The sequence below is a fragment of the Poecilia reticulata genome, chromosome 14 (assembly GCF_904066995.2).
Source record: "Poecilia reticulata chromosome 14, P_reticulata-male-v2, whole genome shotgun sequence".
Classification (NCBI taxonomy): Eukaryota; Metazoa; Chordata; class Actinopteri; order Cyprinodontiformes; family Poeciliidae; genus Poecilia; species Poecilia reticulata.
In genome coordinates this window covers 5,273,175-5,288,332 of record NC_088843.1, presented here as the reverse complement: position 1 = coordinate 5,288,332, position 15,158 = coordinate 5,273,175, and the positions used below count along the sequence as shown (strand labels likewise).

Below are 15,158 nucleotides of genomic sequence, written 5' to 3'. Positions count from 1 at the left end.
GCCATAAGAAATAAAGCCCCGGAAGTCATTTTTGGTTGGTTAAGTGCAGAGCAAATGGCTCCACTTTAGCGCCGATTATTGATGTTCGCAGTTACTCTGCCGTAATATTTATTACATCCAAACCAACTTTTGTGGGGACTAGTAACATCAATTTTCACGCAAGATAAAATATGAATGGGAAACTAATTAGGGTACCACCATAGATACACTAGTGTTCTGTCAAGCTCCACTTCCTTCTGAGTCGTCTGACTGATTTTATTTCCTAAGCTCCATAATTGGAAACCAATGCATCTAGTCAAGCTCTGACAAAATGGCTAAATGGAAAATCTTCAACTCTAGAGAATTGGAGCGTTGTAACTGCATTGTTCCACCAGCGACCCATTAATTGTCTGTACCTCACACTTTGTTCTGCATCCACACATTCCTCCTCCTCCTCCTCCGCTGCTGGGTTGGCACACTCACCTCCCAGCTCCTCAGTGGAGAGGCTGGTGAGCTGGAAGGCTTCGCTGCCCTCGGTCAGGGAGCTGCTCAGGTAGTTGTCCGGATAGAGCAGGCCTGCCCGCACATGGTGGAATGGCATCTTTTCCCTGCAAAGCAAATCCACGTTGTTGTTCAGAAATGTTACATGTGACTGTATTACAGGGGAATTTTTCTGCCATAAGCGAGCAGAGAGGTCTGCAAGCGGAGATTTGATCTGAGCAGAGACGAGTTTCGAGTGCGAGGAGGGCGGTTTGAGAAAGCACAGTGAATATTAGAAGGAGAGCACAAGTTTTGAGTACAAGTTTTGAGAAGAAAGGCATGAAGTCCAGCTTTCAAACTGAAATGTAAGCACAATTATTAAACGTTTAGAAATACTGATTTCAGACTGACAAAGTGTGCTCTTAAATTATGGCAGAAAAATTCCCCCATACTCTATTATATTTATTATAATAATAATTAATAATTTGGAAGGTATTGCAGTGCTTTCTTAGACTTTAGGGCCCCTGAACAGAATTCAAGAATAAATTAAACAAATTAGGACAATAATACAACTTTTAAATTAAGATAATTACATTTCTACATTTTTTATTGAAAGAAACTGATTTGGAAACATTTTATTTTGCATGATTTTGTTATTTTTTTGTCACCAATATGAATTATTGTCATCTCTGTCCAAAATTTTCCCTTAAAGATGGGCCATATTTTGGCCCATCTGATTATGTAAGTTTTAAATATTAAATGATTGATAATTTCATCAGGTACTCAGTTACTTAAGTAGACGTTTTACCAGAGACTTTTTTATTCTTGAGTAATTTCTTGGACAGCTACTTTTTACTTTGTACAATTTTTGGGTATTCTATTTAAAAATGGTCTTTTTTCAAAAAGTCATATGACATTTGCGGCTTTAATGCATTTTATTTGGCCGTCCCCAGAGCAAAATAGCTCCTTAGGTTGTAAAAGTTGCAGCTTAGTGTCAAACATTTGAGTTAGTTTTCAGAAAAGTCTTTCCGGCTCTTTCTCCTCCTTGTTCTGTTTCTTGCTCAACAGAGGAGAAAATCACGTCAGCTGTTGTTTCTTCTAACCTTCCCTGTCAAACCCGCAGACTCCCCGTCCCGCAGGACAATCCCACCACCAGACACCTCGACATGAGGCCTCAGGCCTGGTGACAGCACGCCACAGCTGCAGCAGCTGCTGCATGATCAGAGCGGCTCCTCTTTGATTTGTCAGCGCTGTCCTGCTCCATGTGTCACAGTCTGACATTTTGGTGATACGCTTCATGTCACATTCATCCTAAGTTTAGATTTCGAGGTAAGAAAGAAATCCCGACGGAGCCAGGACAGAAAGGATGGGGATGGAAGTGGGCATATCTACGGTAACTAAAACAGCCACTTCTATGTTCTTGCAAGAGAAGATTTTGACCTGAATGTTGGTGTGGATCTTAGAATCAAAGCTGCAGCGAGTGTGAAACAAAAAGTGGGATTGTCAGCTCTGTTGAACTGCAAAGGGTGCCAGGTGTGAAAGCTGAGTCTCTCAATGAGACAGTGACAGACAGCGGCGTGTGTGTTACTGTGTGTGAGAAGTGGCATTAATGTGTACACGGCTCGTAAACTCAGAGGAAATTTGCTCTTCAGTCCATCTGCTGCTGATTCTAAACATGCCTCACCTGCACACTGAACTCGCTCAGGTCACCACAGCAACATGCGTCTCTTCTCAAGACAAAAGCATCTGCTAGGAAGGTGGAAACACACATCCACTAATATACACAAGGCTTTTAATTCAAAACTTTACATACTAGCAGTTGGATTCCTTTTGGATGAGCAAACAGGCAGATGAAGAGCATAAACAACATTAAACAAAACTAACATTTTCAGCAGCTCAGTTATTTGTAAATGTATACAAATTGACCTAAATACCTAAAACATTTTTTCATCCCATAAAATACGAAGTTCATGGATGATGACACAATGATGATAGCTGGAAGATTTTGTTGAATTTTTTTTTACATTTTTAAAAGGTAAATATTCAAATGGACAAACACAGGAAATGCATGGAGTGAGCACTCTTGTTACAAAGATCATCTGTGCAATGAACACTAAAGCGACTCTTGCAGGGGTTTTTTGTGAGCATAAAGTTTTTAATTTAAAAAGCAGGTTTTATGTTTTTGTGTTCCCTGTCATTTCAAAACATCTGCTGATGCCTGTGGAGCGAGTTTAATGACTTTCCGCCCTCTCCAAGTGGTCCTCCTGAGTTTGGCATAATTAGCTTCAGCAGCGACTTTCTCCATGTTTGAGCCAGATGACGAAGAGCGTTTGACTCCGAAATTGTTCAAACCCCTGTCAGGTCTTGATTACAAAATGTTCATTCAACATGTTTGTTTTTGAAAGAAAATGAGATGCTCAAAAGATTATAAAACAATGTGGGAGTTAAAATAAGACCTTTGCTCAAAGTATGTTGTATTAGGTTAAATTTGCAGCTTCAGTCAGCTTTCTAAAACAGTCATCGCTTTTCTATTGCTCCGCTATCTTTCTAACTTTCTGTATCTACCAAGTTTTATGTTGTGCAGCATTTTTGCATTTTGCTGTTTAGCAAAATTTAGCTGTAAGATTTCTTACCGTCTATGCCAACAGCTATTCTGGCTTTGTTTGTCACTACCAACCAACGATTACATAACTAGGAAAACAGGAAATTATGCCACAGTTGCTTTTTAATGTTTATGTAAATGTGCTTGCAGACATATAATGTTTGGCTGAACTGTTCAAGCACATCTAGATATCAGAACCAAATTGAAAATGGTAAAAATCGAAATAAAATTTCAAAAAGGGAGTAAATAAACATAACGACTACTTTGCAAAACAAAAAGAAGCAGTTCAAATATTTTTATGAGCGACCTTTAAGGGATTCTTTTAGCATGTCTGTGTTTTAGCAGGTTATAGAGGGTGCAGTGTTTATTTCACCTAAGAAAAGCTTTGGTTTTTTATTTGTCATATTCAAAATGTTAAAAGGTAAATGACCTGTAGTTGTCAAGTGTTTTTTCAAGCCTGATGACTCCAAAGCAAACCATAGATTTGTAAGTGAATCATTTACAACTGTGACAATGATGTGCAAAATGTTTCAATTAAAATATAACTTTAACTGCAGGAGCATTAATTTGTCCAACCTTTATTTTGGACACATTAATTCAATGGGAAGAGTCACAGTTTGTACAGCACACAATTATTGTCAAAAAATAATAATAAAAATAAATAAACCCTTTTTTATTTATTTACACTGTACTTTTAAGCTAATATAACTCATGACTTTCTGTTTACTATAATACATAAACGGTGAGTCAGAAATTTATTTTACAAAGATATTTAAAAAGTTTCAACTTCCTGGCTGATTTCTTAAGATATTGTTTCAATATTTTCCACATATAACTCAAAAGATTAAAAGTTTTTTGTCTCTGAGTGTATTTGAAAACTACAACCTGGACTTTTTTGTTATTTTTGAAGTAGCAGCTGTGAAGAATGACATTCTCCTATAGGGTAAAGACAATGAATTGGATTAATCACAATTAATCGATTATTGAAATAATTGCCAACTAATTTAGTAATAGCACTTAATCAAAATATTAATATTTAACAACACACCATGTGCATTGCTTTTTCATTATTTTGCATGTGTTCTTTTTTCATCTGAAAAAATAACTTTGCTGTAAGAAATAACAACTGAAGAATTAAATACATGCATGAAAACTGCTAATTTACGCATATGAGGTTTCACATGTTTCATCCGTAGAGAATCCATTTCTCGACATTAAATTAATAACATAAACTGGAGGATTATTTCCATCAGTATGCTGCAATTGCCAAATTACTCAGTTACCTTAAATTAAACAGTGTGCGCAAATTAATTATAATTAATAGACAAATTAATTAGACATATGACATAAAAGTAATTTGGGTATTTCAGCGTCCATCTGTTCTCATAATTGTTCCCCGAACAGAAAACACCCACTCAGCCACTGCAGAATCCAGCACACACACATGGACACGCACCTACACACACACACACACACACACACACACACACACACACACACACACACACACACACACACACACACACACACACACACACACACACACACACACACACACACAAATCACAAAAATCTGTCCCATTTGTATCCTTTTTCCTTTATCTGTCAATGTCTGTTATCTTTCTTTCTATTCTGATAATTTTTTTTAACCAACTTGTGAAATCACTGAATGTTGTCAAAGAGATGGACATCGGAGCTGACAGACACAGTCTTTAGCAGAAAGCCTCCATCTGATAAGCTCCATTGCCTCCATCGCCTGAGTGTAGGAAGAAGAGTGGCGTAAAGATAGACGGGTATGCGGGTTGATAGGTGGGTTGGGATGGAGGGAGCGGGATGAAGAGAGCGAAATAAAGTGGGCTGGCTGACGGTGTTTGAACTGTGGGGTTACCTGAATGCCAGGGAGCCCAGTTTCCAGCCTGCAGTGAGAACAAATTTACACCCAACGGAGAGGCTCAAATTAAGGAAAAAAGACTGAGAACAGGCTTTGAGGGGGAGAATCAGCCCTTTTCCCCCTCCACATTCCTCATATTATTCCCCAGAGAGACAAATGCATTACCAGAATGGCAGAAAGGGGTCAGAACTGTGTTTTTTTTTCAGCTGCAGATCCACAGGCCATCACAGCCAGACAGCACTAATAGGATAACATAGAGGAATCAAACCAGACCTGCATTTGGGCTCAACGTGCATTCGATATGCAGAACATTGCAAAAGTAAAAATACCTGTTAAACCTTTCCTCACACAACCACAAACTTCAAAATGTTACTGGGATTTTATGCGAGACCAACATAAAGTTGTTGGTGTCACCTAAACGGAATAAAAAACAAAAAGACCATAAAATTATAACATGCATTTGTATGAAGCCCCTTTTTTATCCGATACTAAAAAATAAAAACCACAGCAACCAACTGACTCAGAAGAAAAATGTCTAAATAATTACAAACCAAAAAAAATAAAAAATCATAATAATAATGAAACTTAAACAACAAAACGTCCAGGTCCAGCTTGAAAAGGAATAGACAGAAGACTAATAAATCCTACCCCCAATTGTCTCATTCAAATTTGTCCCACATTATACATGAATACGCATCTAATTTTTAGATATGAAGAAACTCTTGAGAAAGATCAGGAATAAAGTTGTGGAAATGTTTAAATCTGGCTTATGGAAGAGTGGAGAAGAAAATACTTGTCAAAATCCAAGAATGACAAAGTGCGCCTGTTAGTTGAAATCAAAATGAGATATTTTAGCCTATCTGGAAACTGCCAAACAGCACTTCACTTTGCTCTGAATGCTTCATTCCTACTGGGAAACATGGTGGCGGAAGGAGAAATATTCTCTATTTCTGTCTCACTTCGGATCAAACCTTTCAAGATCCTCAGTAAAGGTGAAAGATGGATTTTTCTCTGAAACTGCAGGTCGGTTTAGATTAAAACATGTTCATGTGTTAGAAGAGAAAAGCCAGAATTTGTGGCTTAAAAACATGTTGCTCACAAAAGTCCTTCATCTCGTCTGACTGAGCAATTCTGCATCAGTCTCTAGATCTGAAGATGGTGGAAACAAACTCCAAAGACTTGTGCAGCTAGAGACAAGTTCAGATTTTTACCTTTAAAAATGTTGGAAAACATGCATTATTTTTTTGCTGCATCATAATTATGCACTATGTTGTGCTTTTCCTATATTGAAGGTTTAAAGCAGGTTTACATTGAATTCTGTAATATTTAAATCAACAAGTCAGTAAAACAGTATGTTACTCTGCATGTCTTTACCAATAAGAGCTCAAGCAAAGTGACGAAAACAATGAAACATAAGTTGAAGCACCGATGCTGTGATTTATCATTTGCCACAGACCACAAAGCCAAACAAATGAGGGAGTGTCAATTTATGGATCAAAGGAGGACATGTGCAACATCAACAAACCACCTACAATAAAAGTGCTTTTTTATTGGATTTACAGAACTTAAACCAATAATAAAATGATAAATGGAAATCAAATTATTCCCAGTGTCCTTGGTTTCCCCCTTCTGCACAACAACACATTGTCAGTGTCCCATAGTGATGTCACCTTGGGCATATCCAGGCAGTCACAGCACAGCTGTGATCTCAGCTGTCTTTCTCAAACCCATCAAGCCGCTTTCTAAAACCATTTCCTCAGGAGAGGCGCTGCAGTCGCCTCGCTGCAACTTCAGCTTGGGTCACTCAGATCAATCTAATGCCGGAAATAAGCTGCTGCAACAGTTCATCATTTTGGACAAGACAAGACAATCAGTCAATATGGAAATATAGTGATACTTCAAGTCAAAAGTTTTTAATTTTTAATGCATTAGTTTATTTTCTAAAAAAAAATGAATCACTCTCAGTCACCTTCAGGCCTTCTGGGAGCTCATTAAAAGATTTTAGATCAGATTTCTTTTGGCATAATTAAATCATTCAACCAGAAGACCTGGCTGTTCTGGAACACCTAAAAAAACGATTTCTGCTTTAGTTTGGGGAAAGGGTCTTAAAATTCTCCCTGAAAGAAACATGTAGCCAATGAAGGGACTTTAAAATGTGCGAGGTGTTGACTTCATTTCTTGTTAACATTCTCACAGACAAAAGGTCATCCCAATTTTTGGGGGGGTTGTAAAATCTCATATTACTTGCCGATTTAGCAGGAAATTAGGAGTATACATAAGGACAAGATTCACACTGGCTAAATTATAAGTTGCCCAGTCACGATAACAAATTTTGATGGGCAGTAAAATGTTCCAGAGGTTATTGCGATAAACAATAATATTGTTCAATTAACTTTTAATTTTGATGAACATTTAACATTGAACTCAAAGATATTTAAATATCGAAAATAAGTAAAGAAAACAACAGAAACTAATAAAAAAATAATTATAAAGTAAATAAAAAGTAAATATAATATAAAGTAAACAAAACTGTCCTCCAAACAAAAGGCTAGTTGAGACTGAAGCACCAGACTAAAAACTTTTGTCATCCAGTTTTTGGCAGAAAGAGAAAAAACAATAACAAATCATGCCAATGGAAATTACTGAGTTTGATTTAATTTATCATGAAATTAATTGATTTATTGATTGTTGTGACAGGTCTACTTATGAGAGCTGAATGACTGGTTTGGAGCGTCTCTAAAATGTCACTTTTCGTGGAATGTTTCCAGTCTGGATCAGTAAATCTCTCTCAAAAATCGAGAAAGATACTGGATATGCACCATGAACCAGTTTATAATCTGCTTCAGTTTACAGAAAACTGTTGGTATACTGACCCTTTGCAACTACGTCACTAAGCGCCAGCATGGACGCCGGAAGTGAGGATCCGAAGTATGGAACTAAAGTTATTTTTCTAAATTGTTTTTGTCAGTTTATTCATGGCTTCTCCTTGTTCGAGTCAAGCTAATTTGTCTGTGAACGTAACACACCTGGGTTGGGGCTCAAAGACGGCGGGATTTATAGAAGTTAGAAACAGCTAGCTAACAAACCGACCCATACCTGCTCCCTCCTGACGTGCTGATCAAATTACCGACTTTGCCTGAATTCACACATGATTTATGTCACTATGTCATAAATGGCAATTCCCCTTAAACCGGAGCAGCCTTAAAAACGTACAGAAGAGACGCTAATCAGTTGTTTTCGTGCATGCTAGGCTACATGGCGGTGGGGCACTGTTTCCATGGTTACTGACGGTTAAACGCGTATCTTCTCCATAATACGATATTTGATATGTTTCTAATCATACTTACTTAAAAAAGCTTATGAACATTAATCTTCTTACCTTGTAAAAAATGTTCGCTGCAAATCCGCGGTTACACCGAAAGGCTGCCAGTCAGTATGACTGACGGCTGCTATCCACCGCCGCCGCATCTTTCCTCATTAAAAGTTATACAATAAACTGACAAGTTTGGTTTTCATCCTTGTCTGGTTGTGCAGCCGGCCGCGCAGCGCCCTGTGACCATTTTTACTGCGAAATCAACTAAATAAAAGCGATTTTAGGCTACCAGGTGTGCGTTTTCTTTTTTGTTTTGTAGCGCGCAGGTTGTTTTAATGTCGTCATGGCGGAGTGGGCGGGGTTTCGAATAGAGTGACGTCACGCGGAAAGGATTTATACTGTGCAAGACTTTATGGGTGACTGCTATTTGAGCTGCAAAAGGGGGGTCGATACATCTTTAGGCAGGTGGTCATAATGTTACGCCTGATCAGTGCAGAGTTAAAGAGGTTGTTAGTTTATGTTGTAATGTTTTGTGTTGTTTGCTTAGATATTGAAATTAAGGTTGTTTCTACTTAGCATATGAAGCCTAAACAGCGTTGGACCTAAAATTAAGCCATGCGGGACACCGTAGTGAACTCTGAATGCCGACTGACAGAAAAACAATCAAACTAGTTGATCAATTAACATGTTGATTTAAGCCTTCTGTGGATCAAGAAGACCCGACCAAGAAGGGAAACGCAGATAGAACCATCAATGTGCTGCAACAAATTAAATGAAAATAGATTTTTTTTTTTTTTTTGCCTGTGAAGTTGAGTGACAATGTTATCAAAACAAAACAGGTAATCACTGAAAAACTATTGCACCTCAAATCAAACCATGTGGAACAGTACAATTCACTCTGTTGCAACTAAACTTGGTGATCAGCTGAAGCAGCAGCGCTGGATATAAATTTGAATCACTGTCCTTCTCTCAGGTGGTCTGAAATGACAATGACAGATTTCACCACATGGGGAGAAAAAAAAAAGACTGGGCATCATGGTCTGAGGCGTCTAGAAAAGGGGAACACGGCTGGTGCCTCCCAGCTTGAAGCTTCAATCTGCTGCTACATGTCAAATATATATGTGTGTGTGTATAAACTAACAACCCCTCCTCCTTCATACTCACCCACGCATTAAAAAAAAGAAAAGAAAAAGCTTGGCTTGCACCAACAAACTCGGTTTCCTGGAGGACAAATGTCCACCAGTTGTCCTCAGGACTGTCTCCTACTTGGCGTTGATGAGTGTGAGCAGGGCAGGTGACAGATCTGACCATGATGTGACGGAGACTGTGGAGTTGACAGTGAGTGCTGTTGAGGTTTGGACTGCAGTCAGTCTCCATTTATCAGAGCCGAGCTGCTACACGCTGAACATCAGAGCCGCTGATGAAGCCACCAAGCTTGATATATGATGTAGAGCTTCACACCCCGCTGCGCGCACAGACAATTACACTGTAATTACACTTATGGCTCGCGATGGACCTATAATCACCTAATCACATCGATCAAAACCCACGCAGCGCGTACTGACGCGCGCCGCGCACACCTGCGTCCGCGCAGAGATGGCCAGAAACACGCTGAAATAGTGGGACATATAGACACACGCATCGTGTTTGTCAGCCATTAAGACGAGCATAAGGTGCAGATGGAAGTGATAACACGCACGCTTCACGCATCCACAACAGGTGTAGCCACCAGCTCGGCTCTGCGGGCATCAGGAGGAGCGACCTGTGGGTAATCACCTTCAGCACCTTTAGCACCCTCACCCAGAGGTGACCAGCGCAGCCATACCTGCCAAAGAAGCTGGTCCCCCGGTGTCAGAGTCCCCTCCCGTTCCGCTAGTGCGCCGGTGGCCGAGAGGCTGGTGCTGATTTGAGCTGCCGAGGTGTGTTTAGTCCGTTTGCATCCGTCCTGTCCGCTGGAGGAGTCCGACCAACAGAAGATGGACTCATTCAGTCTCGGTGCTGGACCTGGCTTCGGGAATCCACCGGTGTGTCATGTGCCCCCCTCACTTTTCTTTTTTTTTTTTTTTTTTATTCAGACACTTGTTCAGGAAAATATCAACTGGTTAGGTGAAAACGCTGGTGAACCAACATGAATTAATCAGAATATAGTTTCCTTTTAAAGCCCACTTCTCCTCGCCATGTCTTGAAGATGTGGGGTTGTTGGGATGAAGCAGTGTTGCCCAGACGGACGCACCCGCAGCCGCCCACGGGTCTGTGTCTGAGATGCGCTGCTCCTGCTGCTGCTGCTGCTGCTGCTGGTCCTCCTTCTTCTACAAACACAATCACGATTAAAATTCAGCCTGCACTGTTGAATCAGAGGAGAGAGCCCGGAGCTCAGATCGTCCAAGCGTTGGATTGAAGGGAAGGGATCTCCCGCGGCTCCCGGTCAGGCTTAACCCATTTAATGTGTCGGTCCAGAACTATGAAGGAGGGGCCGCATCGGAACCAACCCGGGCAGCTGATTCTCAGAGGGAGCTCATCTCAGGTGTGTCTGTGAAAGCGAGAGGCAGAGAGAGAGAGAGAGACTGCGAGGTCCGAGCAATTAAGGTTTAAGTGGCTCAGTGAGGCACCGACCTCCTCTCTCTCCCGGACCGAGTGTTGCGTTTATGTGTTTTCATTTAGCCATTCTGCACAGCTGGATGTTGGCATTGATGTCCAATTATGGTGTTTAGGAAATGACATCAGCCGCAGTACCCAATGCAGTATGTATTCTTCTCCCTTCCTCTCACCAAAACATCCTAATCTTCATCTCTTCCCTCTCCCAAAAAATTAGACAGATGAGCTCCTATAAAGTGTTAAAAACATGAAAATGTATGTTCTGATTAAAAATTAAAACCTTAATTCTCAAATCTCTGTAAAAGATAGAAAGAAAGTAAATGAAACGACATTTTAGTATCTTATAAAGCTTTTATAAGGTAGACTGTCACAGTGCTGGTGAAGTGGAAGGAAAATTACAGTTTATAGAACATTATGGTGGCTATTATGCTGTGGGGATCCTTTTTCTTCAGAATTGATATAAAATTAAAGGGTTGAATATAAATACACAGCAATCCTGGGAGAAATCTGTCAGAAGATACAACAGACTTGAGTTTGGGTTGGAGGTGAAACTAAACATTAAGCTGGTGCCAAAACTGAATGTTTCAGCAGGACTCACTCAAAGTTCAGACCTGAATCCATTAAAAATCTGCTCCAAAACCTGAAACTTGATGTTCTATGCAAGCTGAAGTATATCATAAGAAAAATCTGCAAATAAAATTCAGTTTCGTACAAAGCTGGTGAAGACACACCCTAAAAGACTTGCAGCTGTAATTTCAGCAGAAGGTATTTGCAGAAAAGCTAAATACCAATCTACACATCAATTTCTAGATTCTTATGTGTTAAAAATTGAAAAACATCCCTATCTCACATTTACTATCACATATTATCCCAATAAATCTGTTTAAATATGAAGTTTGTAGATTTAATGTAACAGAATAGTGAAAAAGTCAAAATGTTAAGCCCTTATTTTACCCTCCACAAACTTTACTGTCCCTGAATTTAATATATTTTCACCTTCTTAAAAAAATACCCTAAGTCACATTTTGCCAAAAGATGAATAAGGTAAAAAAAAAAAAAAAAATTCCATTTATTTTACTATAACACGATACTATAATTGAACATTCAAAAAGGGCTATGTAAGACAGCGTGTAAAGAAAATAAAAATAAATTATTGCTTCTGTGACAGCTGACCACACAAACCTGAATGATACCTGTTTGTTTTGTTAATTTAGACATTAATTAGTGATTAGTTCAGATTTTTATCTTTGAAAATAATTTTCATTAGCCTGACTTTTTAGTTAACTATTTGCAGTGCACACATTTAGTTAACTTTGTCAGTTCTTTATATTTTTGTTAAATGCAACAAATTAATTTATTTGCTTTGAGTTACCAGTTTCCTTTGGAGCTGCTGCTGGAGGGTCACAGAAGAGCTCCAGCTAATTGACGTCCTCAGCGGGACGTTCCATTTGTTTGCCAGGGGACGGGGAAATTTTGTTTTCTCTAATTTAATTTGACCATTTCTTTAATGTTTCTTCTATTTGGTAGTTTCATTCTAATGTTTATTTAATTTAAAGATTTGGTATTGTATTGACTATTATTTATTTAAGTTCTTGTATGTTTAATTACCCCTCGTGTGTCGGCAGTGGTCTGATCAGCCACTATTTAAGTTCCCCTCATGTCTTGTTTGTTAGGTCAGTTTTGTGCTCGAGTTCTTTTTGTTACCACCTGAGTTGTAGTTTGTTATGTTGACCTCAGTTTAGGCTCCAATTCTTTATTGTTTAATTATTTTTTAACTTTTTTGTAATAAATTAAGATTATTTTTGGATTCCATTCAGCGTCTCTCTGGCTGGTCTATGTAAGAACCCTCACAGCTTCATTTAACCGAATGATCCACTGAGATTTCAAATCCCATTTACAACGATGACCTGAACAATAAATATTGACATTAAAAAAAAAAGTTGCAGCACAAAGCTTTCTTTTCTTAAATTCACACAATAAAAACAACATCCAAATAAGGTCTGTGTGCTCAGGGAGGAAGGACAGTGGCTTCACTGCTCAAACCTCTGTTCAACCTCCAACATCTTCTGCCCTCCTTATCTCGCTGTCGTCTCCTGCTTGCCTCCTCATTAACATACCCTACCAGCATCCCATTTGCAGCCAGCATACTAATTACATAATATACCCATCACTGGGACCGCAGCAGCTCTATTGAAGTTCTTCTAGCCTGCAGGTTCAGAACCGTGTTTCCCACTCCTCTGTGTGGTTGTAATTAAACGGAGTAGCTGCACCGCATTCAAGCAGCCGTTCTTGTGCGAAGGGTTAACGCGTCGTGTTTGCACCCGGGGGCCATAACTGTGTGACGGGCCACCAGGCTGCTGTTTCTCACTGGAAGCTGAAGCAACACAAGTGAGCCTGAAAGCGCTCTGGGCAAATCCAACGAGCCGCTTCAAGGTTTTAAGCAATTTGTCTCGAGATTAGGCACAAATTAAACCAACTTAATAAATAAAGTGATTTAATTCTCACAGTGATCACGCTGAAAAGGTGAAAGTTTCTTTGGGGAAACCGATCCTCGTTTTGGCACCGGCCGTGGCGCTGAAGGGCTCTCCGAGCGCAGCAGAGGCAGGACAAATGAAGGTGAAGCCTGCGCCTCATGTCAGCCTTTAGAAACAGACAGACGGAAATTTATGGTTGTTCAAATGAGATCTGAGCTCCTTCAAAGAGATTGTCCTCAAAGAGAGAGCAAAGGAAACAATATTGTTTTCCTGCAGCACACTCATTTTATAAAACATTGATAGAAATGGATTGAGAAGCACTAATTTTATGTTTCTCATTCATCAAAATAATATTTTATGATCTCTTCCTTACTATTTTTTTAAGAACCTATTGCTTAGTTGACTTTTTGATCAAAATTAAAGAAGATAAACTACTAAACCAAAGTAGATGAAGTAATATTCTGGGAGCCCAGTCAGAAAGAAATTAATTTGAGTGATTTGTAAACCTTTGGAAATGGAAAGAAAATCTTCTTTTTCTAGATTCAATTTGCTTAGGACGAAAAAAATGTTGCTTTTAACTCAGAAATGAAAGACAGATGTTACTTTAAATATTTCCTGAAACTTAGATCCATTTATGCAACTTAGAGCTCCGGTGGGCAGCATTGGCAGGGATGAGATACGACTTTGCAAAAAGTCTATATGATCATCAGAGTTGTACCTTTTTGAGAACCAAAACACATGTGATCAATAACTTTCAACCAACCCTTTGTTTTGACGAAGGCTTCTTAGCTACATTTGTGCAAAAACACAACAAAACAGTACTGGCAACTTTCAAAGGTGAGCCTTTAATATTTATTTTCATAGATTTTATCTGCAGTTTGAGTTGATTGAAATCTCAAGATTCTCATCGACATTTCATTAAATTTTGTTACAGCACCTTGTTAATTGGACTTTTTATGACTGTCATTGCACCATTTGTTCTTGTATTTCATTGCAAATTGACTATTAAATCCCCACAACTTCACTGACCTTGGACAAATTCAGCGCATACAGAAAGGCCAGAAATGTCCAAATTCTGATTCATCAGATATATTATTAGAAATTCATCCATCCATCCATTTTCTTGACACCTTTGTCCCTTAGTGGGGTTGGGAGGGTTGCTGGTGCCCATCTCCAGCTAACGTTCCGGGCGAGAAGCGGGGTCACCCTGGACAGGTCGCCAGTCTGTCGCAGTTATTAGAAATTATTACCTTTCATTTTCAAGAACAACAGAATATTTTTTATCATTTCAGCATTTAGTAAAACATGGTCCCCCTTACAGTCTTGGCACACTCGATAAAGACCAATAACATGCACTGAAAAAAATTTCCCTAAAATCTGAAAACAATTTAGCATTTAATTAATTAATTTACATGACAAGAATAAATATTTTTTTTAAAAATCAACAAAAAAAAAAAAAAAGAATTGCATCTCTGCTGTTAAATATTTCTGCAGATCTGTTTTTGCCAATGAGACAGAAATTAGTTTTCTTCCAGACTGAACCATTAATCTTTGTCCAGACTACTGGGCTCTTCTTCACTCTTCAGCTTTTCTGCAGCATTTAAGCCTGAAGGCTGAGCTGGAGATGAAACCAGCCTCATTCTGTGTCTCATGTATTATTGCTGTGTTGTTTGGGATGACAATGGAAAAAAAACTCAGATTCAAAATCTGGAAAAAGAAAATTAACTTGGAAGAGATTTGATCTTAGTTCAGCATATATCACTCACCTGAAACCATCCAGCAGCTTTTAATCACTTGCATGTCTTTTTTTATATCAGTAGGTTT

General features: G+C 38.9%; 1 protein-coding gene across 2 annotated transcripts in view; it reads right to left on the bottom strand.

The window, feature by feature from the left end:
* Positions 1 to 11,040, bottom strand: part of caln2 (calneuron 2) — a 41,654-nt gene extending 30,614 nt beyond the window's left edge. The window contains exons 1-2 of one of the 2 annotated variants that reach the window (XM_008427395.3): positions 10,091 to 11,040; positions 463 to 587 (exon numbers count right to left, since the gene is read on the bottom strand). In XM_008427395.3, the coding sequence (XP_008425617.1) occupies positions 463 to 580 (118 nt within the window). In that variant the 5' untranslated portion in view covers positions 581 to 587; positions 10,091 to 11,040. Of the gene's footprint in view, positions 1 to 462; positions 588 to 8,331; positions 8,601 to 10,090 lie in introns of those variants that run through there. The other variant, XM_008427394.2, reaches the window with a different exon arrangement.
* Between the last annotated feature and the right edge of the window lie 4,118 nt (positions 11,041 to 15,158).